Source organism: Streptopelia decaocto (assembly GCF_964273445.1).
Source record: "Streptopelia decaocto genome assembly, chromosome: 21".
Taxonomy (NCBI): Eukaryota; Metazoa; Chordata; class Aves; order Columbiformes; family Columbidae; genus Streptopelia; species Streptopelia decaocto.
The window spans coordinates 5932455-5948205 of NC_138676.1; the positions used below are offsets into that span (position 1 = coordinate 5932455).

At 49.4% G+C, this 15751-nt stretch overlaps 2 protein-coding genes across 2 annotated transcripts; one reads left to right on the forward strand and one right to left on the reverse strand.

The window, feature by feature from the left end:
* Positions 1 to 249: 249 nt before the first annotated feature.
* Positions 250 to 1191, forward strand: LOC309448655 (olfactory receptor 14A16-like; the record flags this gene model as incomplete). Its single annotated transcript, XM_082070388.1, has 1 exon — positions 250 to 1191. One exon carries the CDS (start codon positions 250 to 252, stop codon positions 1189 to 1191), a length of 942 nt encoding a protein of 313 aa, XP_081926514.1.
* A 12252-nt stretch (positions 1192 to 13443) lies between these two features.
* LOC309448590 (olfactory receptor 14J1-like) lies at positions 13444 to 14358 on the reverse strand (the record flags this gene model as incomplete). The annotated part of the gene is made up of 1 exon (XM_082070284.1): positions 13444 to 14358. The coding sequence occupies one exon, from the start codon at positions 14356 to 14358 to the stop codon at positions 13444 to 13446; it is 915 nt and encodes a 304-aa protein (XP_081926410.1).
* Positions 14359 to 15751: the final 1393 nt, after the last annotated feature.

Here is a 15751-nt window from a genome sequence, read left to right on the forward strand (position 1 = left end):
GTTCTGACACCAACACAGGGCGTCTTGACCCAGAGGTGTGTTCATGCAAACCAGATGCCCAAGCTGCACTTTAAACTGTGATGAACTGTTTTTCTCACTTGGTAGGAAGAGAGAATGAGCGGATACATCCCATCATCAGGGAGGGGGTTTTCCATGAGAAACAGCATGTTTATTTTCCTCAGAGAAGTCTCCCCTAAATTGTCACTGTCCTTTCCTCCTTGCACAGGTCCTCATGCCCACAGGCAGCCAATGTCCAACAGCAGCTCCATCACCCAGTTCCTCCTCCTGCCGTTCACAGACACACGGGAGCTGCAGCTCTTGCACTTCTGGCTCTTCCTGGGCATCTACCTGGCTGCCCTCCTGGGCAACGGCCTCATCATCACCACCATAGCCTGGGACCAGCACCTGCACACCCCCATGTACTTCTTCCTTCTCAACCTCGTCCATGTCGACCTGGGCTCCATCTCCACCACTGTCCCCAAGTCTATGACCAATTCTTTCATGGATACCAGGACCATTTCTTATATGGGCTGTGCTGCCCAAGTCTATCTGTTTTCCTTTTTCATTTCAACAGAATATTCTCTCCTCACCATCATGTCGTACGACCGCTACGTTGCCATCTGCAAACCCCTGCACTACGGGACCCTCCTGGGCAGCAGAGCTTGTGTCCACATGGCAGCAGCTGCCTGGGCCACTGGGTTTCTCAATGCTCTGCTGCACACGGCCAATACATTTTCACTGCCCCTGTGCAAGGGCAATGCCCTGGGCCAGTTCTTCTGTGAAATCCCCCAGATCCTCAAGCTCTCCTGCTCACACTCCTCCCTCAGGGAACTTGGGCTTATTGTGGTTTGTATATTAGTAGTATTTGGCTGTTTTGTGGTCATTGTGGTGTCCTATGTGCAGATCTTGAGGGCCGTACTGAGGATCCCCTCTGAGCAGGGACGGCACAAAGCCTTTTCCACCTGCCTCCCTCACCTGGCCGTGGTCTCCCTGTTCATCAGCACTGCCATGTTTGCCTACCTGAAACCCTCATCCATTTCCTCCCCATCCCTGGACCTGGTGGTGTCTGTTCTGTACTCGGTGGTGCCTCCAGCAGTGAACCCCCTCATCTACAGCATGAGGAACCAGGAGCTCAAGGAGTCTATAAGGAAAGTGATGACTGTTCGCTTTTCCAAAGTTGTAATGAAGTGACCTCCTGCTTCTGCATGTCACTTGTAATATAACGCAATACTTGTTCAGCCTGAGTTCTGTAGCTTTTATTTGTTGTTTTTGTTTTTGTTTTTGTTTTTGTTTTTTTGTTTTTGTTTTTGTTTTTGTTTTTGTTTTTGTTTTTGTGTTTTTGTTTTTGTTTTTCTCTTTGGTGTTTTTTTTCTTCGTTGTATTAATGCTATCCACAAGCAAAATGATGTCTTCTTATGGCTGTGTCCATATGTACCTGTCTGATGTGTCCCATAGCCTTTGTGTAAATAAGGAGCTGTACCACGTGTGTGTATAAATGAAATAAAGGACCCCGCACTGCCTTGTTTGCCCAGAATCCTCTCTGGGATCTCTGGGGCTGCAGGAGCCATGTCTGTGTGCTGAGGGGGAGTGAGCAGGAGCCACCCTGAGCTGGGTCTTCCTTCCACCCTGACCAGCATGAGCCTGTGGACTCACCCCATGGCCCTGGGCACCGCAGCCCACTTGCTCTGCAGAGCAGCACCGCCAGCTCGGGGCTGTATGGAGCATGGGAAGGGGGGCAGGAACAGCTGGCCGGGTCAGCATAGCTCAGGTCTCTTGGGAAAGGGCTCTGTGGGGAGATGGGATGTTCCAGGAGAAGAATGGGTCATTGTATGTGTGCAGGAAAGACATGGAAAGAGAAACCCTTTGCTGCAGGTGCAGCTTGGGGCAGGTGGCCCTGGCACTGTGGCCACAGGACCTTCCTGAGGATCTCCTAGGCCAAATGTCTCATGCTGTCCTGGGGAGCCAGTCTGGACCTGGGTCTGCAAGCTGCCTGTGCTGGAGACCCACTCAGCTTGCCGGCTGGATGAACATTCTCACTGTCCTTCATTCTCACTGGTCCCCACTGCTGTGGGACCAGTTCCACTTCCAGTGTGGCTGCTCTGCCGGGCTGGTCTGGATAGAGGGCAGGGGGTGGCACAATTCAGGAGGGGGTGGGAGGGCTGAACTGGCAAATGCCCCAGAGAAGAAAATACCAGTGAACAGCTGAAGTGTGTGTGTGCAGGGCTGGCACACAGCAGTGTCCTCTCCCAGCCAGGCCTCCTCGAGAGCCCTGAAGCACCAGCAGAGCAGGGGCTGGTGTGTGCCCATGGTCATGGGACAACCTGGGGAAACTGGCCCAGCACAGTCACCACAGACCAGCCCCTCAAAACCACCTTTTCCTGCACTGGCCCTTCACCCCAGCTGAGAGAGGTTGTTCATCCCTCAACACAAGGACACTGAATGAGTAAGTCAGAAGCCCATGTTTCCACTGTATGGATGAGATATGAGCATGCATATCATGTACGTAAGATGAACCCGACTCAGTACAAACACCATCAGCTATTCCTGCAGGTTCCATGAAGGCCTGAATGCAGCACTTGGATGTACTGCCTTGAACTGAGGTCCCCATGTCCATTCCTCATGACTTGGGACATGAGGATGGACATGCCTAAGGATCTGGACATGCTGGATCATGGGGCTGAGGCCAGTTGTCTGAGGTTTAACAAGGCCAAGTGCTGGTTCCTACACTTGGGTCACAACAACTCTATGAATGCTACAGGCTCAGGGAAGTGTGTCTGGAAAGCTGCCTGGTGGAAAGGGATCTGTGGGTATTGACTGACCGTGCCTGAACAGGAGCCAGCGTGTTCCCAGGTGGCCAAAAAGACCAACAGCATCCTGGCTTGTATCAGGAATAGTGTCGCCAGCAGGACTAGAGAAGTGATTTTGCAGCCGCACTCAGCACTAGTGTGGCTGCACCTCAAATCCTGTGTTCAGTTTTGGGTCCTTCATCTTGAGAAGGACAGTGAGGCACTAGAGAGATTGCAGAGGAGGTGCCGAAGCTGTTCAGTGTCTGGAGCACAAGCGTGATGGAGAGATGATGGAGAGCGCTCCAGCAATGACTTCAGCCAGCTCCCTCAGCACCCGCGGGTGCATCCCATCTGGACCCATGGATTTATGAATGTCCAGACTATTTAATTGCTCCCTAACCCAGTCCTCATCGACTAAAGCAAACTCCTCCATTGACCTGGCTTCACCCGGGGTCTCAGGGGTACAGGGCTCCCCAGGACAGCCTCCGGCAGAGTAGACAGAGACAAAGAACGCATTCAGTAATTCTGCCTTCTCTGTATCTTCTGCCACCAGGGCACCCACCCCATTCATCAGTGGGTCTACGTTGCCTCTGGTATTAGTTTTATCTGCTATGTATTTGAAAAAGTTCTTTTTGCTGTCCTTGACCCCTCTCGCCAGCTGTAATTCTAAGGAGGCTTTGGCTATCCTAGCTGCCTTCCTACATCCTCTAACAGCAGCCTTATATTCCTCCCAAGTGGCCAGCCCCTGCTTCCATGACCTGTAAACTCTCCTCTTCTCACTGGCGACCAATGAGAGAACCCGAATGAATGGCAGAAGATGTGCCAGGGGAGGGTCTGTTGCACATGATGAAAAGGTTCTTCACCCCGAGGTGCTGAACACTGAACAGGGTCCCCAGGGAGGTGTCACGGCCCCAACCTGACAGTGTTCAAGAAGAGACTGGACAATGTCCTCAGACACATGGGGGGACCTGGGGAGTGTCCTGTGCAGGGACAGGAGTTGGACTCCATGATCCTTGTGGGTCCTTCCAACTCAGGACATTCTATGATTCTCTGAAACACTAGGTCAAAAGTCCATGTTTTCATTGTGCAGGTGAGTTGTAAACACACACATCATGTGCATGTCCACTGTGTGCATGTGGTGAGACGAACCCAAGTGAGCACAAATCCATCAGCTGTTCCTTGGGGTGCCATAAAGGTCAGTGGGACAGAGATGGTGTTCAGGGGTCTCTTCCAACCTGTGTTATTGTAGGATTCCATGAATCTTTTCCCTGGAGAGCTCTTTCACGTCAGAATAGACAGAGGAAGGAGAAGAAAAAATCAGAGGCAGAAGCAGAGATGTAAAATGTCCCAGAGTAAATACAGCAGCTCTCTGAGGAACGTTTCTCCACTCAAACCCTTGATAGGAAATCGATTAGATAAGTTTGATGAAAGTAGCTTAGTTTGATCTGCTCACACATTGGACCACAAGGAGGGTGATGGTAGGTACGATGTCATGTGGTCACTGTGTCTCAGGAACTCATAGTCCAGTAGGAACCAATGAGTGTGGAGGGGACTGTGAGGTCACTTTTGCCTCTGCAGGGGATTGGCCAACAGCAGGAACATGGATGGCAAAGGACTGTGAGGTCACACACACGAGACGAGCTATCGGGCCCAATCAGCATGGCTGGATGAAAGGCAGGTCCTGCTTGAGCAGCCTGATCTCCTTCTGTGACAAGGTGACCGGCTGAGCAGATGAGGGAAAGTCTGTCGTGGGGAGTGAATCCGCCACACAGGCTGTGGGTGTTGTGTCCTTAGACTGCAGTAAAGCCTTTGACACCGTATCCCACAGCATCTCCTGGAGAAGCTGCAGCTCATGGCCTGGATGGTGTATCTGCGATGGGTAAAGAACTGGCTGGAAGGCATTTTGTCCCCTGGAGCCATTTGTCCCCTTCCTGTTCACATGGGCATCCCATGAATGCATCACTGCTCTACCCCAGTGTAGACAGACACAAGGCCTTCTCCTCCTGGACCTCCCACCAATGCCACTGTTTTCTCCAGCAGCCTCATCCTGGACTTTGGGATGCCCAGAACAGCCCTCGCAAGACAAAGTCTTTTTTCTACACCTTCCCCACATCCCTGATCAATCAAGTGGGGCACTGAGAAAAATGGTCAGGAAAGCTTTGAGGTGCACAGAGAGCCCATCAACATCTTGGCAAACTGCTCTCTCTGAACAAGCCCAGAAGACCAGCACAGCATTTGCTGTGTCCCAGAAACTCGCCTGGAAGGTTGGGATATGGAGAAAAGGTTTGGTCTGGGAAGGGACAGACAGGGGCTTGTGGAACTGGCTGGTGTGACCGTGAGACGTCTCCCAAACACCTCAGAAAAGTCCTGGCTCTCAGGGAGGCTGCATGGTCCTCTGAGAAAGAAAATTGCAAAAATGACTTATCATGGAATCATAGAATAATTGTGGTTGGAAGAGACGCTTAAGATCATTGAGTCCAACCATAACCTAATTCTGGCACTAAACCATGTCCCTAAGAGCCCCATCTATCTGTGTTTTAAACACCTTCAGTGATGGGCACTCCACAACCTCACTGGGCAGTCTGCTCCATTGCTTCAAAACCCTTTCCCTGAAGAATTTTTTCCTCATATACAATCTAAACCTCCCCATGTGCAACCTGAGGCCATTTCCTCTTGTCCTATCACTTGCTACTTGGGAGAAGAGACCAACACCCTCCATGATAAAACCTCCTTTCAGGCAGCTGTAGAGAGTAATAAGGTCTCCCCTCAGCCCCCTGTTCTCAAGGCTGAACAGCCCCAGCTCCCTCAACCGCTCCTCGTCAGACTGGTGCTCCAGACCCTTCACCAGCCTTGTCACCATCCTCTGAACTCTCTCCATCACTTCAATGTCTTCCTTGCCATGAGGGGCCTAAAACTGACCCCAGGATTCAAGGTGCAGCCTCACCAGTGCCCAGTACAAAGGGATGATCACTTCTCTAGTCCTGCTAAAGCTCTGATTGAATCAAGGCTTGAACACCTTGGTGTGACCCAGTTGGTGACAGGTTGGATTGCAGACTCCTGAGGCCGCTTCAACCTCAGTTCTCTTACGATCCCATTGTGATGTTGGGCTCTGTTTCAGACTGGAGCAGAGCAGGCGATGATGGGGCAGGATCCACCTGTGCTGTAGGTGACCATCTAAACCAACATCTCAGCCCGTGAACCAGCCAACACCTCAGTGTGACTCGCTCTGGGCAACGTGTGAGGAGTCCTGTGCAGGGAAGGTTCAGAGTGCATGGGGCGCTGTGTAAGACACAACATGATCTTGGCTTAATGTTTGTAGAGCCATCAGATGTCAGTTGATGTCAATGAATATTAAAATAAGAAGAACTGAAGACAAAGATCCAAAGCAAAGGAAGGTGCCATCTTTCTCTTTCTTTCTTTCTCTTTCTTTCTTTCTTTCTTTCTTTCTTTCTTTCTTTCTTTCTTTCTTTCTTTCTTTCTTTCTTTCTTTCTTTCTTTCTTTCTTTCTTTCTTTCTTTCTTTCTTTCTTTCTTTCTTTCTTTCTTTCTTTCTTTCTTTCTTTCTTTCTTTCTTTCTTTCTTTCTTTCTTTCTTTCTTTCTTTCTTTCTTTCTTTCTTTCTTTCTTTCTTTCTTTCTTTCTTTCTTTCTTTCTTTCTTTCTTTCTTTCTTTCTTTCTTTCTTTCTTTCTTTTTCTTCCTTCCTTCCTTCCTTCCTTCCTTCCTTCCTTCCTTCCTTCCTTCCTTCCTTCCTTCCTTCCTTCCTTCCTTCCTTCCTTCCTTCCTTCCTTCCTTCCTTCCTTCCTTCCTTCCTTCCTTCCTTCCTTTCTTCCTTCCTTTCTTCCTTCTTTCCTTCCTTCCTTCCTTCCTTCCTTCCTTCCTTCCTTCCTTCCTTCCTTCCTTCCTTCCTTCCTTCCTTCCTTCCTTCCTTCCTTCCTTCCTTCCTTCCTTCCTTCCTTCCTTCCTTCCTTCCTTCCTTCCTTCCTTCCTTCCTTCCTTCCTTCCTTCCTTCCCTTCGTCCTTTCGTCCTTTTTATGTTTTTATTTATGTATTTATTTATCTATTCATGTATTTATGTATGTATTTACTTATTTATTTACTTTTTTATGTACTTATTTAATTAATTATTTACTTATTTACTTAATTATTTACTTACTTATTTACTTCTTTATTTATTTATTTATTTATTTATTTATTTAGTTAGTTAAAAGTCTTTGTAGGGGATTCTCTTTTCTTTGGAAAGGAAAGGGTTCTCCAGAACTGGGCATGGATTTAGGACACAAATGTCTTCAGCTCCAGGGACACAAACACCTGGTGCCACTGTACATGCCCCGGGAACCCCTGCCCAGGCTCCACCTGCACTGCAAGGTGCTCTGGTCTCCCCAGGTCCTGTGTGACAGATGCCAATCCCAGGCCAGCACCTCAGGTACACTGGGCCCCTAAAATGGCCCTGGTTGTCTATGGTGAGACAGCTGATGACTGATGTCTGTCTGGAAACCTCCACTTTTTTGTTGTTGAGTTTTTGTTTTGGGATTTTTGTTTGGTTGGTTCATTGGTTGGTTTGGGTTTTGTTTTTGGTTGTTGTTCTTGGTTGGTTTGGTTTTTGTTTTGCTTTGGTATTGTGTGTGTTTTTGTTTATTTTGTTTGGTTTGTTATTTTCTTTGATTGGAGATTTTTGTTTAGTTGTTTTTTTAAAATATTAAAATTTAAAAGAAAAAAGCCAAAAAGGGAATTATGGGTAAGTTTAATAAGGGAAGGAGAAGAAATATTGGTCTTCCTCTGTACTTCTATTACCAGCATTCTATTATTTCATCTCCCTCATTATTCAGGAGTTCCCACCTCTCCTGATTAAATGTCCCTGTCCAAGGACAACTTTCCAGCACTGTCTGGACGTTTGCCCTTCCCAGTGCTCTCAGGATTCTCCTCCACTTGCTCTTTGGTCATTCAGTGGCCTCTCAACTGTCTGGTTTCTGCTTTGAGCTTCAGGGAGTTACAAACTTGCCCCATTCTTCAGAGCTCTTATTAACATGGCAGTCAACACGTTCATTGTGTTTATTTCTATCCTTTCCTATCTCTTGGTCTAAAACAATTCCTATGTGGATGTCCCTTGTGGATGCTGGACCTCATCAGATCCAGCTTACACACACAGCTGAGGAAAGTGTTTTGCTGTTTATTAAACTGTGCAGTGTTTGCACAGGAGAGCAGGTGGAGCTGGTGCACAGGAGCTGCAGCATCTCCTGCAGAGCTCAGTGGAGAAGTCTGATGTAGGAAAAGTGATGCAATCTCTGGTGGCCAATGAGGGAAGCGGCAGACTGGGGGTGGGGGTGAGGAGCCAGGTTGTCCATACAGTGTCCAGCCTCAAGGGACTGTTCTCCTGCCTGTCCAGATGTCTCCAGGAGACCCTCGGGATCAATGTCCAGTGTAGAATGCTGCTGTCACTTCTTCTATACTCTGGAAAATGACAGAAAACAACCTTGAAATAATAAACCTCCTTCATTAAATCTTCTTTGAAACCTTCATCAGCATGTGTCCCATTGAAACCTCTACAGTTAGTTCTAAAAGTCTGGAAGATTTGAATGAAATTACAGAAAGAAACATTGCTCGTTAGGGCTTTCTGTGTTTTAATGAGCCCCATGGCGTATTTGGTGCTGAGACCATGAACCTCAGATACCAAGCACAGACTGAAGATCTGCTCAAGAAGTCCAAGCCAGAACTCCAAGTACCTTGAAGCATTAATGGGCCCCACTGAGGGCTGTTGCTGACAAAGCCTCCCCAGGGTCTTGTTAGAGCAGATAATTGGAAGCAGTGATTGCATCAGGCAAAGGCAAAGTGCAGCAGCTCTGATGCTGAGAAAGCCCTTGGTTTGTCTGATGAAGGACAATGGCCAAGCCTTGAGCCCCTGCCCCTGGGAAGGGAGATCCTGTCCCTCACGTGTGGCTCAGGGCTCTTCCTGGGGCTGTGGGGAGTGTGATGCCCAGTGCAGGACAATGGTGTGACACTCCCTGGGGGTGCAAGGAGGCAATGGGTGCCATGGCCATGACAACCATGTGTTTCCTCTTAGGCCTCACTGGCAGGGACATCAGCCATAGCCAAGGGGACAAAGACCTTGTGTCTTTCAGGGACATCCAGCCTTGCCAATGCCCTTGGCCATCTCCACCATAGTCCATCCTGCACTGTCCCAGGCCCATGGCTGTTTCCCCACAGGCTGCAGACACCCCATGAGCTTCCCCACCTTGTTCTCACCACAGTGTGTCCCAACCTGTGCTGCTGTCTCTCCATCCGCACCAGCTGTTCCTGGAAACACAAAGCCATGGCTGATCCAGAGTCCTTCTGAATGACCACAGCACTGTGCTGAGAATGACATTTCTTTATCCTGAGCTCAGCTCTGGACCTCCAGAGCTGCAGTTTCTGATGGTTTTCCTTTCTCATGCTGTTTCCCACTACAAAAAAAAAAAAAAGAAAAGTGCCATCATCTTGGAAAGTGATTTTCAAGAGTTCTTGAGCCACTACTATCCTTCCCTGTCAATGTTCTACCCCAGCCAGCAACTAAGACCACAATAGGTGCTCACGTACTCCCCCAACCTATTAAGTGCAATATGGAAGATAACCGAAGGGAATGGAGAATCTCATGGGTTCAGAAATAGCATTTTAATAAGATAATAAAAATAGTATAATATACTACTACTACTATGTAGATAATTAAATGAAATGAAATTTAAAAACTAAAATGAAATATAAAAAATCAAACTAAATTAAATTAAGAAAATATACTCAGTGCAATCCATTATGTAACTCCAGTCACACGGAACAGACAGTCCTGGAGAAGGGAGCACCTTGGTCCCAAACAACCAATCCCAGCAAGACAGAGCAAAAAGGCCCAAGGGCCAACTGCAAAATGGCAGAACAGCAAAAAACTCACTCAAAACTCCCAGCAGAATGGAACTTCCAAACTAAACTAACCAAAGTTCCTGGCAAATCTGAACTAACGGAAGTAACCAGCCAGAAATGTCAGCTCCAGCTTTATACTGAGCATGACACTAATTGTAGGTGTGGGACTATAAGGGAAGATCAGCAAGAAGGAGATTTGTAAATACACTTAAGTGACTGTACCCAGAGTTTAGAAAACACAAATCACACTAATTTAGGTTTAGCCTTGTGTGCTTCACAAGTTGAACCTCTGTCTTCATAGAACATAGACTTGTGAAATCTTAAAGGCACCTCCTCAAACATCCTTGAAATTCCTGCTCTACTCAATGACAGGAAGATGTGCCAGGGAAGGGTCAGGTTGGACATGAGGAAAAGGTTCTTCACCCCGAGGTGCTGAACACTGAACAGGCTCCCCAGGGAGGTGTCACGGCCCCAACCTGACAGTGTTCAAGAAGAGACTGGACAACGTCCTCAGACACACGGGGTGACCTGTGGGGTGTCCTGTGCAGGGACAGGAGTTGGACTCCATGATCCTTTGGGTCCTTCCAACTCAGGACATTCTATGATTCTATGAAACACTAGGTCAAAAGTCCATGTTTTCGTTGTACAGAAGAGATGTAAACACATGGCTCAGGGCTCTTCCTGGGACCGTGGGATGTGGGTGTGCAAGGCCCAGGGAAGGACAACACTGGGACAACAACTTCCAGCTTCCCCATGGGACTGCAAGGAGGCAACGAGGCCCCAGTGCCATGAGGACACCATGTCTTCTCTTCCTGCAGAGACAACTGCCATGGCCAAGGGGACAGAGACCTGGGTTCTGTGGGTCCCTTCCAGCCTTACAGCGCCCTTTGCCATTTCCACCACAGGCTGTTCTACACGGTGCTACCCCTGCCCCTCTTTCCCTGCAGGCTGCAGACACCCATCTTGCTTCCCCACCTGCTCTCACCCCAGCATTTCTGCACCTTCACTGCTGTGTCTGCACCCTCACCATCTGCTCTTTGGAACACAAACCATGAGCTGATCCAGCTCCCTCTGGGTCACCTCTTGCCCCACAGCACTGCCCTTCCAGTGACATTTCTTCCTCCTGATGACCAGTCTCTACTTCCCAATCTGCACTTGGTGGCTTTGTTTTTTTTTTCTCTGTTGCTTTTTCCCACTATTTGTGGAAGCTTCACCACCTCAGAAACTGCCCATCAAGCAGAGATCCCAACCTGTTATTCTTCATGTGGTCTTGCACTTGATCAGAGAGAAGTCACCTCACCATGATCTCCTAAATCCCATGAGTGCTGCTGGCCTTTCAGCTTCTCTGATACACACGACCATGTCCCTGCTGCTGTCCCGTCATGTCCTTAGGTGGGATGGATGTGACAACCTGTCTCCAAGATCTCTTCCTGGGTAGGATCTGTCATACTTAGGCTGAGGTTCTTTCCCAGTCATGTCCCTGCTGCTGGGCTGTCACCTCCAGAGACAGAACTGACCTCACTGTCCCCTTCACAGCCACTGGATTATGAGTGTCTGAGACACAACTGACCTCATAATACCATAACTATCCATCACCTTTTTTATGGCCCAGGACCCGATCAAATAAAAGTATACTTGTTTTATCAAATTTATCAAATATATTCCCTACTAGAAATTTGAGTTGAAAAACACTCTTCAGAGGAACTGCTGTATTTTTGTTGACAACATTTAGAACTCCTTTTCTGTCTTTTATTCTTTTTATTCTTCCTCTGCCTATTCTGCCTTCAAAATCCTCTCCAAGGGAAAGATTCATTGAATCGCAGAGTAACTTCAGGTTTGAAGAGAGCCCTTGTCTCACTTGTCTCACTGTCCTGCTCCAGGCAGGGTTAACCAGGTGAGGTTGTTCAAGGGTTCCTCACAACTATGCGTCATCCACAGAGAAGCGGAAAGTGCACTCGTCACATCATACAGAGGGAGAATAAAGATGTTTAACAGTGTTGGTCCAAGTGCTGGTCACTGAGGGATGCTACTAGTAACTGGTTGCATGGAGGGCTTTGTACCGCTGATGACATTTGACTTGATTGTCCAGCCAACTTCCCACCCAGCTTCCAATTCTCCAGCCCAGAGATCACTGATCTGGCTACTAGGACACCAAGGAACACCATGTCTGTGACCCTGCAAAATTCTGGGTATGGCGGCAGGTTGACCAGCTGTTAATTCTCCTTCATGCTCTTCATGCAGATGGGTTCGATATCTGCCTTTTCCAAAGACCTCGGAAACCCCCTTACCACTTTGTCTTACTTTTGAGAGCACAACCGAGAATCACAGGCAAGGGTGACAGAGCAGACAGGAGCACTTGCAATGAGCCTGTCCCAGCAGCTGAGATGAATGTCACTTGGCCACTGAGGTTTGTTCCTGGAGTCACACACAGAAATGCCAGGGTTCCAACAGGCATCTATATCTCAGCTGGTCTCAGGACTCCTTGTTCACCCAGGGATGCTCAGAGACAGATTCTGTCCCTTTTACACACAGAGGCAGGAGTCACAGTGTCCCTCTGGCCTCCCGTTGCCACTCCAAATGGGTGGGAGACACCTCAGTGCTGTGGTGTGTCACCCTGCTCTGCACTAATCTGAGATGTCCCACGTCATGAGGAATGGACACGGGGAGCTCAATTAAGGAAGCACAACCCAGTGCTGCATTCAGGGAGTTTCCCATGGGGTGTTACTTCCAACAGGAAGTGACCTCAGGACCTTGTGTGTGCCACAGGTTTTCATGGAACCCCAAGGAACAGTTGATGGTGTTTGTGCTCACTCGTGTTCATGTCACCTCACATAGATGATGTGCATGCTCACATCTCATCTGTACAAAGCAACACAGACTACTGCTTGAGTGTCCATCCATGGAGAGAAAGGAGCCTCTGTGGGTGAGAAGCCAGTGCTGGAAATGATGGTTGTGAGGGTCCAGTCCAGGTGATTGACCTGGGGCTCCTTCCACGGGGTGTCCAGTGCACACGGGCACAGCCCAGCCCCTGCTCTGCTGGTGCTGCAGGTCTCTGGCAGGAGCCTGGCTGTGAGAGGACACTGCTGTGTGCCAGCCCTGCACACACACACTGTTCAGCTGCACACTGGGGTTTCATATGTGGGTGACTTTTGTAGGAATATGCTTAGAGAGAAACTTTGCAAGAAGATATAAACCATCATGCACTGCCCATAGGAGATCACCTTTCTATCTGGACAGGCTGTTGTGAGGCCAGTTCTGTCACAGCAGTGCCCATTGCCTGTCCCTGCCTACGCCCACAGGACTGACACACAGCAGGACGGTGACCAAGCTGCCAGAGCACTCAGGCCTTGCACCAACACAAGGGATGAGAAGGAGAGTGTGAGAGTGGAACCAGAACAGCTCTGGAAGAACAAGCGCTGGTGCTTCCTGACAGTGCTGCCAGGACGGACTCTTTTCTTCTCCTTCCATCACAGAAACTGTCCCTGCAGATCCAAAAGGCCTTGCAGGAAGGATATAGTGAAGGATAGAGTGATATAGTGTCACTACAGAACCCTTTATGTTGTTTAAATACAAACAGATCATGGCTCCTCATTTACACAACCAGTGGATATAAAATAAAAGCAGACAGTGACTTAGAAAGGGGATGACAACATTATCACATCAAAACCAATGTCAATAACAACAGAAAATAGAGATGAGAGGCTGGACCTGTAACTAGTTACATTAAAACTGCTAAATAGAAGCAGATGGGCAATTTATTGCTTCAGAAAACACTAAGATATGAGTTTGCACAGAGCATCCTTGAGCTCCTGGTTCCTCATGCTGTAGATGAGGGGGTTCACTGCTGGAGGCACCACTGAGAACAGAACAGACACCACCAGGTCCAGGGATGGGGAGGCGATGGAGGGGGGATTCAGGTAGGCAAACGTGGCAGTGGTGAGGAACAGGGAGACCACGGCCAGGTGAGGGAGGCAGGTGGAAAATGCTTTGTGCCATCCCTGCTCAGAGGGGATCCTCAGCACGGCCCTGAAGATCTGCACATAGGACACCACAATGAACACAAAACACCAGAGGTCAAAAAATACACTAACCACAAGAAGCGCATGTTCCCTGAGGTAGGAGTGTGAGCAGGAGAGCCTGAGGATCTGGGGGATTTCACAGAAGAACTGGCCTAGGGCATTGCCCTTGCACAGGGGCAGTGAAAATGTATTGGCCGTGTGCAGCAGAGCAGTGAGAAACCCAGTGGCCCAGGCAGCTGCTGCCATGTGGACACAAGCTCTGCTGCCCAGGAGGGTCCCGTAGTGCAGGGGTTTGCAGATGGCAACGTAGCGGTCGTAGGACATGACGGTGAGGAGATAATACTCTGCTGTGATCAAAAAGGCAAATGAAAAGAGCTGTGCAGCACATCCTGAGTATGATATGGCCCTGATATCCCAGAGGGAGTTGGCCATGGATTTGGGGACAATGGTAGAGATGGAGCCCAGGTCAAGGAGGGCGAGGTTGAGCAGGAAGAAGTACATGGGGGTGTGCAGGTGCTGGTCCCAGGCTATGGTGGTGATGATGAGGCCGTTGCCCAGGAGGGCAGCCAGGTAGATGCCCAGGAAGAGCCAGAAGTGCAAGAGCTGCAGCTCCCGTGTGTCTGTGAACGGCAGGAGGAGGAACTGGGTGATGGAGCTGCTGTTGAACATTGGCTGCTGATGGTCATGGAAAACCTGTCATAGGAGGAAAAGACAGTGGCAAGTTATCAGTGACTTCTCTGAGCAAAATCAAAGCCATTTCTCACACACCCTCCCCTGCTCCAAACCCCTTGTCCTTTTTCAGACCTTCCTCCAGCTCAGTGTCTAAGCCCTGGGTGGTGCTGGCTGGAGGTGCCGTGAGGAGCAGGGCCTGTGCCCGCTGGCTGCCGAGGAGTCAGCCCTGCTCTGCAGCAGGGGGCATGGGAATGGGGGGCAGGGGCCAGAACTGGGGTTCAGCTTTGTCACATTGAACCACATAATGTCTCACCCTTTCCTAAAGTCTTAGAATCCACATTTGGTCCAGGACACACACAGGGCTGCTCACCGGAGGGATCTGCACTGCAGGGGATCACAGGGACTTTTCTCTCTTCTCCCTCCCATAACAATTCCAGATTTGGTTTCCTCTCATTTCTGATCATTTCCCTGCTGCCTGGAGATTCTCCCCTGGGAGGTGTTTCCCTGTCCATGTCTCTTCCCTGTCAGTGCTCACAGACCATCCCACCCTCTGTGCCCTCCCCCTGGCCCTACAGATCCTGCCTGTTCACAGGGCACTGCCTGGGGGCATCTTCCTGTCTGCAGGCTGGAAAACAGGACAGGTCAGACTAAGGCTGACGGGTCCAGCCAAGGTGATGCAGGTGCTGTGCACAGGCAGAGGGGTGGGGAAGGGATGTCATGAATCTTCTGGCAGATGTACTGATCACTCAGAGTTGCAGTTCAGGAGTCTCAGCCCTTGGGACTGGAAACTGAAAAGACAGGCTCAGGAAAGCTCCTTATCTGTCCGGTAATCCTTGCAATGATCTCCTCCTTGAGGCATCCACTTGGAAAAATGCTGGGAGTGATCTGGATGTGTGAGCAGCCCTGACCCACACAGCACCCTCTCCACAGCAAAAGGACATTTCCTACACAATAGGGTTTGCTCCTTCACACGACAGCTTCTCCCCTCAGTGTAGTTGGGATCTCCCGGGCAGGCTGAGCGCTGACCCTGGCAGGCGGCAGAGTCCCTGCCCGGCACAGCCCTGGGGTGCAGGGACCCTGCTCTGCAAGACAGCCCTGGGCACCCCTGCCTGCACATCTACATTTACACCCCACAGCCACCCTGGGGAGAACGCAGCATTCACGTCTTGTCACTGACAGTGCAGAAGGCAATCCCTACTCTGCAGAACATTGACCCTCTGATCAGAGAACCTCTGAGAGCTGTACTTACATCTCTTGCAGGCTCTGCAATGTGACAGCTTTCTGAGATCCTAACATGATTTGCAGATTCAATGCCCTGCAGCCACAGGCTTCATATCTGAGAGGATTTCATTTCCAGTGAACTCTCAGCATCCTCCCAGCCCAGACTGCG